Raw genomic sequence first — 13,401 nt, forward strand, 5'->3', positions numbered from 1 at the left:
TACACTTCCATGCAGCAGTCATAAAAATAAATCATCTTAGGTAAGTTTTAATGTGGTTGTAAAGATAAAATGAGTGCGTGTTTCTTCTGTTGCACAGTGTAATGTCAGTTTGTTGTTATATTTTGTCGCTTAGTGGGCTTGTTGAAATTTTTAAAATATCCGTTTTTTTTGGTATGCATTATTTTCTTTATTCCGCAAGGATTGGTGTATTTCGTATTTTTTGTCAAATATACTTCTCTTATCATAGTTGTAAAGAGTCGAGACTGAGATCATACCTCTGACAAACGAGAGACGACTGAAATCGGGGTTTTCTTGCTAAATAATATCACATACCGAGATATATAAATAGCGTAGACCTTTTGTGTTGCAGTGACTAATCTTGATTAGCTTTGCGTAACCTTGACCTTCTCATGAGTCGTTCCATAGCATACAAAACTCGATATGTTAGATTTATTTCTGGGGGTGGGCAGAAGAAAAACGCATCCTCGGAATTAAGCCAACCTGACGACGTTAGAGTATTTAAATGAATTTCAACACGAGATGCTCGTAAAGTCGAGGACATTGACAATCGATGTATGTGTGTGTGTGTGCCTGCCTATCGAACCCAGAACTCGTGTCTTGCAAGAGAATTTCCTCTAAGGCTTGGCCTGCTGAGAAGGAAATTCGACAGTTGTTGAATGTTCTTTGAGACAGGGGATCCCATATTCATAAAGGTTTTATGCCTGGTTTCATGGGAAGCATATCAAGAAATAATTTCTTCTTATTAAAGCTATGCAGAGAATTTAATGGTTCCGTGTTAACATGCCTAATCCCAATAGCATTAGGAGCGTTAGGATAACATTAGAAACTTTGATTGACCATATGAAATTTAGGCTGCCAAGCGAAGTGCTGGAACACTTCTGACATTACTTAAGACAGTGAAAATAGGGAACTGGAGTGGTTGGACAGCATGATAGTTCTACAAAATCAAGTATTGGAGTTGAAGGCTTTAAAGATAGATTTTGAAGGAGGTCCCACAGTTGCCCTAAGAAGTAATAGTTGCCTACAGTGCACCACGATTGGTGTACTGAGGGGGAATAGTAGTTTTGCTGCTTTCCTTTCAGAAACATCAGGATCTGTATCATCTGCTTAACAGATATGGGATCCGAACGTTGAACGCAGCATTATGTTGAGGAAGACTCTTGGCTAATTTGAGTGTTGCACACAGTGTGGACGATTAAAAAATATATTTCTGAGTAATCTGGATTAAAGAAAAGGAATAAAAAGAATAGAGAACAGCCAAAGGTCTCTTAATTCAATTGCCCATTAACTTGGAATGTACTATATATATAGCGGTATTCAGCTAACTTTCTTTAAAATCAGAGAAGCCGTTACATAATTCAGGTGGTCCAATACTTTTAAGGGTCGTGGTACATTATGGCTTTTTGTCCTGGTTGTCCTGGCATTTTGTATGGAAGTGTACAGCCATCGAAGTTAGACCCAGGTCATTAAATTTTGTCCATAAAAAAAAAGTTCTCCAGCTGTTGATGTTTTTTTTTTTACCAAGGTGGTTGTTGAGTTATATTTATGCATTGGTTTTCTCGAACCTGAGATCAGTATATATAAAAATTAAAGTAAATTAGTAAATAAGTAAATTAGTAAAAATTAAGGTGAATAAATAAATAAATAAGAATAAATGAATACGTACATAAGAAATAAATACATAAATACGAATAAATAAATACACACACAATAAACAAATATATAAATGAGTTAATAAATAAATAAATAAATGACAAGGAGACAGTGTCAGGCACTGACACCCTGTCTGCAGGAGTATCCCCATTGGTCAGAGTGATGCTTACATAAAAGCACATGAAAACTCATTTAGTCTCTCACTCTCTCTCTCTCCCTTATTCAATTAGTCCCCCGCTCATGCAAGTAATAAACTCGCTCTTATGTACAAGGTCTCGCCTATGAATGCTCGGTATTATATAGAACAGAACTCTCTCCGCGTATATGTACGTATACACACACACACACACACACACATATATATATGTATATATATTATATGTATATATATATATATATATATATATATATATATATATATATACATACATACATACATACATACATACATACATACATACATACACACACACACACACACACACATATTAGCTGACCAACCCGGCACTGCCAATGATGTCTTTTTGTTATATGCGTTACTATAATGAAAATAAACTTCTGTCCAATTCTTAAAAACTGAACCAATCCCTCAGTTCTAATTTAAACTCGTTCATTAATATTGTATGTGACTAGATGTCTTTTTTTAATAAGAAATATTTCGTCTATACTCGGTTATGTCTTTTTATTTCTTTCCTATTATTAAGTGAATTGCTGCAAGAGTTAGCCTTCCACCCCCTCATCATATTAAGAAAAATAGAGGCAAAAAACTTTTCTATACGGCTAACTTAAACTCGTGATACATAATTTTTATTTTGGTTTCAGAGACTTTTTAACATAGCAGAGTAAATTACAACTCATTATCTTTACAGTGACATCAGATTTCTTAATGTAGAATTGTGTATAAAGTTACACGTACGACATCTTGGTCAATTCGTACAATAACATAATCATGAATCAAACAAAATCTTTCCCTTCTTGGACGAATGTTAAGCAATCAGTTATTTATTATTTTGAATAGATACCCTTCGATAAAAGATAGAAATGAATTACATCATTCTAATATGTAACTATAAACAATTTTATTTTCCTAAATTATGGGAATACTATTCTTCACTGTGTATGATTACATCAGCAAAAGGTATGCATTGACGTGTTGTGTAAGCTGTGAGCATTTCGAGTTACTCGAAGTGCAGTAGTTGGCATTTCTTAATTTAATCCCTATTTACCTTCCAAGTGCCTTTCGGAAAAGATTTCCAAATGTAATGATCTACATTCCTGTAAAGTTTTAATCTGGAATTTTCAGTCATTATCTTCAGGTAACCAGTACCAAGCAACGTGAAAAGAAACTTATCTTCCATATGCAGTGAAGTGTTTTGCCAATTTGCACGATAATTAATTCCAGCCATCAAAAGCTGGAGTGTCCAAGGTGATATTTAGATTATTCCAAACCTCATTTAAACCGGTTTTTATAACGAAATACGTCACCGTAACGTCACGAAGCGGTCAATAGTGAATTCCGAAGGTTCTTTAGCTTTGGAAGAAGAAACATGAATTATTGAGGAAATTCGCATTGTCAGGCTACCATAGTCTGAGGGTTTGCAGTGGGAGGAGTTTAATGACGTCACCAGAAATCTAGGAGCTTCCATCCAAGCTGCTCGTGACTCCCAGAATGCTGCTGAAGAAAGGGCGGACTAAAAGCGAAAATTTTATTTGTTTTGTCTGTGTTAGTATGTAATTGTAAGGTCTAACTGGTGTGGTGGTAGAAGTTATATCTTGAATCACATTGCTTTATGACTAACTGAAAGTAATTCTAATACAGTCAAACATATCTGTTTAATTTTCTGGTTGTACTAAGCTGATTATAGGGTTTCCAGTGGGAGGAATTTAATGAAATCATACGTCTGACAGCACCTGGAAAAAAAGGTGGAGCGTCAGGTGAAAAATGATAATAAAACCAGAAAACTGAAGGAAAAGGTGACGTAAAAGCGAAAATTGCATATGTTTTGTCTGTGTTTGTATGTCTGTCACGGAGTAGAGGTTTGATTTTGTGTTAAAAACCTTTCTGGGGTGACATAAGGCCATATGTAAAATTTTGTTTGGGTCTCTCAGGTGTTTTGGATTTCTATAATGGACAAACAAATATACAAACATTCACTTCTATATTATATATATATATATATATATATATATATATATATATATATATATATATATATATATATATATATGTTATATGTGTGTGTATGTATGTATGTATGTATATATATATATATATATATATATATATATATATATATATATATATATATATATATATAATTATGCGTATATCCTCCTTCAGAGAAGATATTCTTCTAGCACCATATTTACGTCATTTTACTCTGTATGCAAAGCCCAAGGGCGTAATGCTGCGAACATCTATGCGCCAATGCAGGTGTGCCTAGGCTGTCAAAATCTCAAGTTGATTGTTCCACATGTGTATGGTTTTGCTTTTTGCATGTCCGCCTTCTTGCATGTTCACGAGAGAGAGAGAGAGAGAGAGAGAGAGAGAGAGAGAGAGAGAGAGAAGAGAGAGAATGTTTTTGCATATTGTGCAGATAATGGAGCTGGTCTGCAGAGACGCTGGTCATGACTGATGGAGACCATAAAGAGATCACTGAAGTACGGGTATATGGCAACAGTTGATGCTCCTTGCGACGGAGACAGGAGAAGCGGGAGGATAGGGGAGGGGGAGTATGGGAAAAGGGTAGGAAAACATGGAGGTGACGGGGAGAGAACCCAAGGCGTCTGGATGGAATGAGAGGATGGGGATGTGGATCACCCGATGGGTAGGGGGAGGATGTGAATAGGGTACTCCCGGGGAAGAGGAATTCGTCCTGTTGGACAGGACTCCCATCCTGGGACTAGTGATGGTGGTGGTGGTCCCTTGAACAACAATGAAAAATTTCTCTCTTCTTTTCTTTCTTTTTTTTTTTGTCGTTCACGCTACAACGCTGGACATTTTTGCGCTCTTCACTTAGTGTGAATTTATGACAGTGCAAGAATTTTTATGGTTGATTTATAGTGCGTAAAGCACAGAATTGCAAAGGTCTTCGTGCGTCTGACGATTGTTTTCCGCACACCTATCGTAAATTTTTGAAAATCTTTCTCCGGTACTCTATATTTATGAATTACTTGATGTTTTGTTTATTACCAAGACGTTTTACTGAATCTTTTACGAATTATACATTTCGAATAAAAACCCCAGTAAAATCCCTTGTAAAATTATTTGTTTTTGCGAAACGAAATATATTTCAACGTAAGAAAAAGGCAAGATTTTCATTTTAGATAGCCGGTTTTTAGTGGTCAGGTAAAAGAGTGACGTGGACAATATTGGGAAAATTTTTTTTGAGCTCCGTATCCCATTGACATTTGACTCAGGTTGTTAGTGCGTTGGCTGGCGACTGTTGAAGTCGGAAGAGAAATCTGTCTGTCCAGCACGATCTTTATTTCCAGTGTTCAATAAGAATTTTGTAAGCTTTTAAGCTTTATTGTATTGTTATTAAAGATGTTTTGCATATTTACCTCTTCTTTTGTTTTTCGGTGTGTCAGTAAGAATGTGTGTGTTTTTTTTACCTCGAAATACCAATAACTGTGATTAAGTCAAAAACTGGTCGGGTTAGAGACTTGCAAATATATTGGGGCTTGATATTTACAATCATAATAGTAGAATATAGATTTATTAGCATTATTAACTGATACTTGGTGTGTATAGATGGTGGCTAAAGTCGTACAATGGCAGATAATTTGTAGATGCAACTGCTTTCAGACTTTCTGAGGCAAATATTTGAAGATAGATAATATTTCAAGATATATAATATGAAAGCTTGATGACTGTATGAATTGTTGCCAGATATTACCAGGTAGGTTACTGGAATTCATGAGAGACTGCGCACAGAAACTCAGACATTTTTATTTCTTGTTGTCAAGCGCGTTCTGGTTAATAACTGGATGGTCGATTTTACAAGAAAGCAAATTGCTGCCTTCGCAAAACGGCAGAAATTTTTCTATTGGTGAAAAAATGAGCTGCAATGGTGCATTATGTTACAGGGTTTGGCCAATTATGGAGACTCTAAGAATCTTACTCTCCAAGTTAGGAGGTTAAGATTTGAACATGAGTGCTCTCAGTTTTGCTTTTTTTCTTTGGTTTCTATATATTTAGCTATGAGCCGATGCTATTATGCAAGTTTGTCAACTCCACTTGTGACAATACTGGTTAAATTCAAGTTAAACGTTTCAGGTATTAAAAAAGAATATTATTTCACGTATTTGCATATAATGAAGTGCTGTTGACCCACTGCATTCGTCTGTCCATTCAGTACACTGAGTGACGGCCATAATTGATATTTACTGAAAACGGCATTTTATTTGTCGCTCTCTTTATTACTTTCAATAGTCATTTGTTACGTGGGTGAACTCGGTGGCTTTTCACGCAGGAAACTCCGGTTATTTAACAAAGTACTGTCAGCATATATTTATATATATAGACACATATATATGTGTGTGTATGTACGTATATGTACAAAGTAATTTGTAACGCTCGTATTGAATATTTATCTCGTAACAGCCGGCCTATCAGAGTAAAATTCGGATTTTTTCTATGCATCTTAATATGTACTGTACACACACACCCACACACACACACACACACACACACACACACACATATATATATATATATATATATATATATATATATATATATAAATGTATACATAAATATATGTATATATATACTTATATATATATATATATATATATATATATATATATATATATATATATATATATATATATATATATATATATATATATATATATTTATAGACAGATAGATTGATAGCTATATAGGTATATGATTCATAATTTCTGTAGACACTACTGTGACGATTTGAGTCCTGTTTTGTATGAAACTAATAAGACATCAGTAATAATGCATCTATCTTCCAGGTAATTAGACAAATAAGGTGGCCTTTTCGTAGACTGAACTAAGCCTTGGGGTGGCGGATCTGGGTCCCGGAAGTAAATAAGGATTGTATGGGAGAAATAATTAGATTTTGGAGAGAAACACCTCCCCCTGGTGGGAACCCAGACGGTATTGTGAAATATGGGTTTAATATACCGCAGACTTTTGAATCTGAACCCCCCCAGCCTTAATTTCAATCCCACGTACTTGTACAGTATTGCATTCGGTATGCTAATGGTGTGCTGCATAGCCCTGATTAAGGTAGGTACAGGGTATAGGAAATTTACGTACAATCCCGAACTAGGTAGCAGTGAAGCACGAATGATGTGATAGCCTAAGGCTTCCCTTAGTTTTTCGTTCATTCGGTTTATCCATATATCGAGGTTGAAAAGAGATTATGAAATGAACTTTCATAATTTTCAACTGTTTTGTTTAGTATTCTTCGTGAGACAAGGAGGGTAGTGGAAGATAGTTAGGCTTGAGCACAAAGACATGAAGTGCAAGCAGCTTTCAGAAAATGTGACAATAAATAAATAATTTGTTTTTATAGAATCAGGTTGTCTTTCACATAACAACATGGCATCCCCGTTATCCCTTATCGAGCCAGGGCTTAACGTCGTTATCCTTATGAATTCATTTGAATAATGGACCTGAGGTATTAGAAGGAATTATTGCAAAATCGTATTGCCAATCTGCATCCAAGGTTCTTTCATGGATTTGCACTTAGAAGGATTAACTGATGTAATCATATCTTCTAGGTACCCAACATACAGGTGCCCTCCGGCACATGCGCACACACACTCATACACATACATACACACGCGCGCGCGCACACACACACACACACACATATATATATATATATATATATATATATATATATATATATATATATATATATATATATATATATATATATATATATATATATATATATATATATATATCACATTACCACAGGTAATGTGATATATAGACGGGGTGTGTATGTTCGTCAATACTGTTTCTGTAGTATATGTATTTGTGGCTTCTGATACTGTATATCAGTCCTCGTCCATGGCTTGAAATAAAGTCGAAACCGGTCAAGACCTACACCCCGTCTCTTATTTTTCACCCTGTGGTAATGTGTGATGAATGAATCACGCACAAAAGTGATTATAATCATGTATATATATATATATATATATATATATATATATATATATATATATATATATATATACACATATATATATATATATATATATATATACATACACATACATTTACATACATACATACATGTATATATATGTATATATAAAAGGAAGTTATTCCAGAGAAACCCACTACAGTAGTTACCGCTACGAGGTCCAGTAACTCTTGAATCAAGTCTGCCCTTCCTGTGGGGAAAAACTCTGAAAGCATCAGCATCGTCATAAGTTGACACAGAATGCTTGCCGGCAATGCTCTGACAATTATGTACACACTGCGTCCTCACCTTTAATTGTGCGTTCTGACTACATACATCCTAGGATTTCATTTATCCTATTTAATCAGCTTCCCCCTTCTTCCTAAATATGACAAAAAATACATCATACTGTCTTCCTCCGATCTCTGCACTTGGCTAAACCACCTTTTTACTACGTTTAAGTATCCACTTATTTTACACTTCTACTTCTTAGTCCACATGTATTATGCAAGGAATTAATTCCAAAACCTTATATCTTATTTATTATACAGTATATATTTCACATCATATTGCACTTCTATATAGGAGAGTTGATTCAACAGTCCCCTTCATATATTATAGATTTGTCTGAGATGGACACTCGTCTTCCAAAGCTCCTGAACAGTAATCCCCCCCACCCCTCTTATCACCATCCTCTGTCTCTTTATTTCACAAATACCCACATGAGTAGGCTACTTTCATTCTTCAGTCCTGCCTTTGCCTACGCTTGCTTTCTTTTCTTTCTAGTGAAAATTCTTCAAGTTGTCACTCCATTGTCACCAAGTGAGGTTCTATTATCTGCGAACATGACCACTTCACAACTGATTAACGACCCTCGAAACTATTTTACTGCTTTGCACCTACATAAGTTCTTTTTCAGATTTTTTCTTTTCTTCATCAGTTGAAATATTAAACAGCCACGGTAAAAACAATGGCCTACTCTTGCGCCTGCGTCGACTTGTTCAGAATAATACGAGCTTTATTTTGTTAATTAATAACAAGATTTTGTAACTTCCTCAACATCCTCCACATTAAATTTTTATCAGTTCTCTCCTAAACTTTCTCTAGTTAAGATATGCCACGTACAGCTTTTCTCTTTCATTCTTTACTTTTCATAAATAATACTCGATCCTCAAACCTTTTAACAAACTTATCTAATCCCGTACTGCTATTGCTCTATCAATTCTTCTGTAGTCTCTCTAACATTCTAAGTCAGATTCCTATCACATGCCTTCCTAAAATACTACATAATGGTATGCCTCTTTAATTCGTATTCGTAATGTTATCACCCTCCCCCCAAAAAACCAAACAAGTAAGATTCTTAACAATTTCATTAGAACTTTTCCCATATTTTTACATTAAATGCCCTACATACCTTAATCAGCGACTTAGTTGCACCATCATCAACATAATATATAGTTGCACCATCATCAACATAATATGGATTCTCATTTTTAGTCTATCAACTCATGGGGTCTTTCCAGCTTTACGCTACATATATATAAAACACCTTATTTGCCCATATACACTACAACTGTCTCCATATTTTTTTGTTTGTTTTCCTAATGTCTTCGATGAATATGCATTAATAATAAAAATGTCTGTTTTGTCACATTTGTATGTTTTCCTTAACTGCAACAAAAAAAGTAGACATTATCAGCACCTTAATTGGTCTCCTTACTTCCTCAACTACTGGTTCCAAAATCGATCTCATATTTATATCAATCCATTCTGTTGTTGCAGCTTCCATTTCTACCTCTTTCTCCAATCCTTTACATTCATCAACTTTAAAATTCTCGCTCCGGTGACACTGAACCGCGTTCTTTTTATTCTTCGTCTCGTCATTTTCCTATTTTATTTCTAAGATCCATGTATTTTCATGTTTGAAGTCTGTATTCAGTAACAGATATGTAGACAACTGATGTGTGTGTGTGTGTGTCTGTGTAATTATTCGTGTACTTTTATGCCTAGTTACGCAAATGATCTATGCATCCATGAATACAAAGGAACAAGCACATTGCGTTCTGAGAGAGAGAGAGAGAGAGAGAGAGAGAGAGAGAGAGAGAGAGAGAGAGAGAGAGAGAGAGAGAGAGAGCCGTGCACCGACTCATTAGCCCTAGTTTACATATGATATGAAGAATAATTTATGAAAATTTTGACTTCTGTAGATAATTTTTGAAAAAGTTCAGATCCTTGCATGAATGCCATATGGTACAAGGCACAGACGGGAAGGTAAAAATAATTATGATTTAAGGCGATAGGAAATGTTTTATTTTATCTCTCGAACTCAAGGAACCAAGCAACACTGGGGAAAGCGTAAATTGTTTTTCTTGTTCGTTCTATTTTGTTGGCTCCAGCTTAGTCTTCATGCAAACAATTACATTATATACATATATACACACACACACATATATATATATATATATATATATATATATATATATATATATATATATATATATATATATATATATATATTATATATATGTGTGTGTGTGTATGTATGTATGTATGTATGTATAAACATACACGATTCAGTTTGTTGCTTTCGATGAGTAAGCGTAAATTGGAAATGTGGTTTCATCTTAGTAGAAACATTTTAGAGTGTAGTTCAAATTTGTGAAATTTTGAAATGCTTCAAAGCTTTTTGAGATGAACGTGTTTTTATTGGACTCTGTGGGAGTTAAATAAATGTATTTCCGAACAATGCTTGACCTCAAAAGTAAGCATGGGGTGGTTGATAATACCCAAGTTAACATTTTGACTCAGAAATAATAAAAGTTGCATGGCAATACTCGAAATCGTAGCTTTTTAATTGCGCTAAAACCGCCAAACAATGGAACGTTTGCCAATCTGGTGTTTACTTCTTTTTGTGTGTGCGCGTTCTGCATCCGTTATCTTCTTCTGCCAGATTATCTCCACTTTTCTGCCTTTTTTGCATTCGTTTCTCTTTAAGGGTCCTCCTTTTGTCTATGTTCTTTTCTTTCTCGGTGTCCTAACGCTCGTCCATTTCACATTTATTTTTTTCTTTTTTGGTCATTGTAATGGTTTTTTTTAAAGCTAGTTTGTTGTACCTTTATTACATACTTCCATAGATACATCCATATGTATGTTTATACACACATATACATATATATACAGGTATAGATACATATAATATATATATATATATATATATATATATATATATATATATATATATATATATATATATATATATATATATATATATATATATATATATGTATATATATATATATATATATATATATATATATGTATTATGTATGTATGTATATATATATATATATATATATACATATATATATATATATATATATATATATATATATATATAGTGTGTATATATGTATGTGTTGTGTTATAGTATGTCTTAAATACTTTTGTATATTAATATGCTATATTATGTCCTTTGTCTATTACTTTTAGTATTCTTTTCGTCTTTTCCCGTATTTTTTGAGGCTATTTCGTTTTCTTTTTATTTAGGTGTTACTCTGTTTTTTGTTCCTTTATCCTTTAGTTCCTTTTTTCACGTCTTTATAATCTCATTCCCTTTCTTTCTTGCGAATCTGTTTTGTGATAGATGTTTTATTTAATCTTTCTTTCATGATGGGATTTTTCCATCTTCTTGGGGAGCCCTCTCACATTTTTTTCTCTTACAGTCACCTTCATTTTTCTTGTCCCTGTGCCATTCGCTGTTGACAGTATCTCCAGCATCTGTTTACCTCAAGTGATATGCTTTCCTCTCTCCCAAGTAGAGAACCTGTGTTTTTCTGGAGTCAGTCCACCACTCTGATTGGTTTACCAGAACATCTCTTTGCTTGCCTTCTGGTCAGGGAGAGTTAATGGGACTGATTCGCCCTTCCCATTGGCATCCTCTTGACTGGAGGCATCGTCTCGACCTCATTTTGCAACGTGATGAAAGTTACTGGAAAATGCGAACGAGCTAAGTAGCGGCAAGCTGATTCCTCTTCACAAACCCGGAAGGCCGGGATGATGGCGAAGTTCATTAAAGTATAATGAAACCACGGAAGGGGAACTTCCATTAATAACCTACGAGGACCCCCCTCAAAACTTTTTCTATATGACGCTTAAATTTAACCATCGTCCATTCTTTCCGAGCGGCCTATCCGTATTAACGATCACTCAAAGTCATGGATCTGTCCGTCTATCTCTCTGTGCGAGAAAACATTTTCAGTAGTATACAATTCTTTTGTCTGTGAGAGAGAGAGAGAGAGAGAGAGAGAGAGAGAGAGAGAGAGAGAGAGAGAGAGAGAGAGAGAGAGAGAGAGAGTACCGTTTGTTTCTGTTGCTTGTCTCACGTTGATCTGACAGTTTCAAGGGATGTGTATGCGTTGTCTGTTCGTCATCCTTTTTGTTGTGTGTAAATATTTTTTTGTGTACCGAACATACATTTTACCGCATTATAACAGCGTCAATACTTTTTATTACACGTTCTTCTTTGTGTTTGTTTCCCCCCTTCTGTTTCTTTCTCTCTCCTCTACGTCCTTTTCATCGTCATCCTTTTTGTCCGTGTTGTCGTCTGGGACCTTAATTTTTATTAATTTTGTGTCTTGTGTCTTTTCTGTTTCCAGACCTGAAACGCCATTAATCCATAAAACTAAAACAATTTTCTCGAGATATTGAGCAGAAGTTGGGTAATGTTGTCCTTTATTAATGAACTTCTCCTTAATTATATTTCTTGTCTCCTACTCCTCCCGCAGGGGCCGTTAGGGTTTCGGGCAATTTGGAAGATGTTGCCGGAATGACAGTTCCCTTCAGTGTCTGGGCCATCGACGGAGGAGACCCCAAGCGGGAATGCGTTGCCCCTGCCTCCGTTGTCGTCACCGTCAGGAGTGTACTCGCTCCGCCCGTAGCGTTTTCCCAGCCTTACTACTCAACTGAACTCTATCTCCCCACTTACGTCGGAGTTCGCGTCCTTTGTATCAACCGTCCTGAGGGAGAGGAGTCCGAAAGAGACCGTTACAAGGACACCGAAAAGCCTCCTATGAAATACTCCATCGTCGACGGGGATGAGACCAAGCGTTTCGCCTTCGACGATGCAAGCAGGTGCTTGTATGTGAGGGACCAATTAAACTTAAGGAGCCATTACAACCTCACCCTTAAAGCAACAGATGGTGCCTTTACGTCCACAGCCACGGCTGAAATCGCTGTCTTGGAGGCTCCTCCATCCAGCCTCGTCTTCACACAGGACAAGTATTTCGCCAACGTCTTTGAGAACTCCACTAAGGAAGTGAACTTGGTTGCCGTTGGGGTCAAAGGCCAGAATCTCAATCACCACATCGAGTATTCGATCCTCAACCCGACTGATACTTTCGAAATCAGACCGACGGCTGGAATTATCAAAACCACTGGAAAACCCTTTGATCGCGAAGAAAAGGACCACTATACCTTAGTTATTCAGGTGAGTGTGTTTGTTTTCCTTTGACTCATTATTTCCTTGACAGAGTAATGCAGCATGCAACTGAAG

General features: G+C 35.6%; 1 protein-coding gene across 1 annotated transcript in view; it reads left to right on the plus strand.

Annotated features, from left to right (window-relative positions):
* Positions 1-13,401, plus strand: part of LOC136854674 (fat-like cadherin-related tumor suppressor homolog) — a 723,114-nt gene that overhangs the window by 568,195 nt on the left and 141,518 nt on the right. Inside the window, 1 exon segment of the mRNA XM_067131274.1 lies at positions 12,635-13,335. Coding sequence (XP_066987375.1) covers positions 12,635-13,335 — 701 coding nt within the window.

The sequence above is a fragment of the Macrobrachium rosenbergii genome, chromosome 29 (genome assembly GCF_040412425.1).
Source record: "Macrobrachium rosenbergii isolate ZJJX-2024 chromosome 29, ASM4041242v1, whole genome shotgun sequence".
Classification (NCBI taxonomy): Eukaryota; Metazoa; Arthropoda; class Malacostraca; order Decapoda; family Palaemonidae; genus Macrobrachium; species Macrobrachium rosenbergii.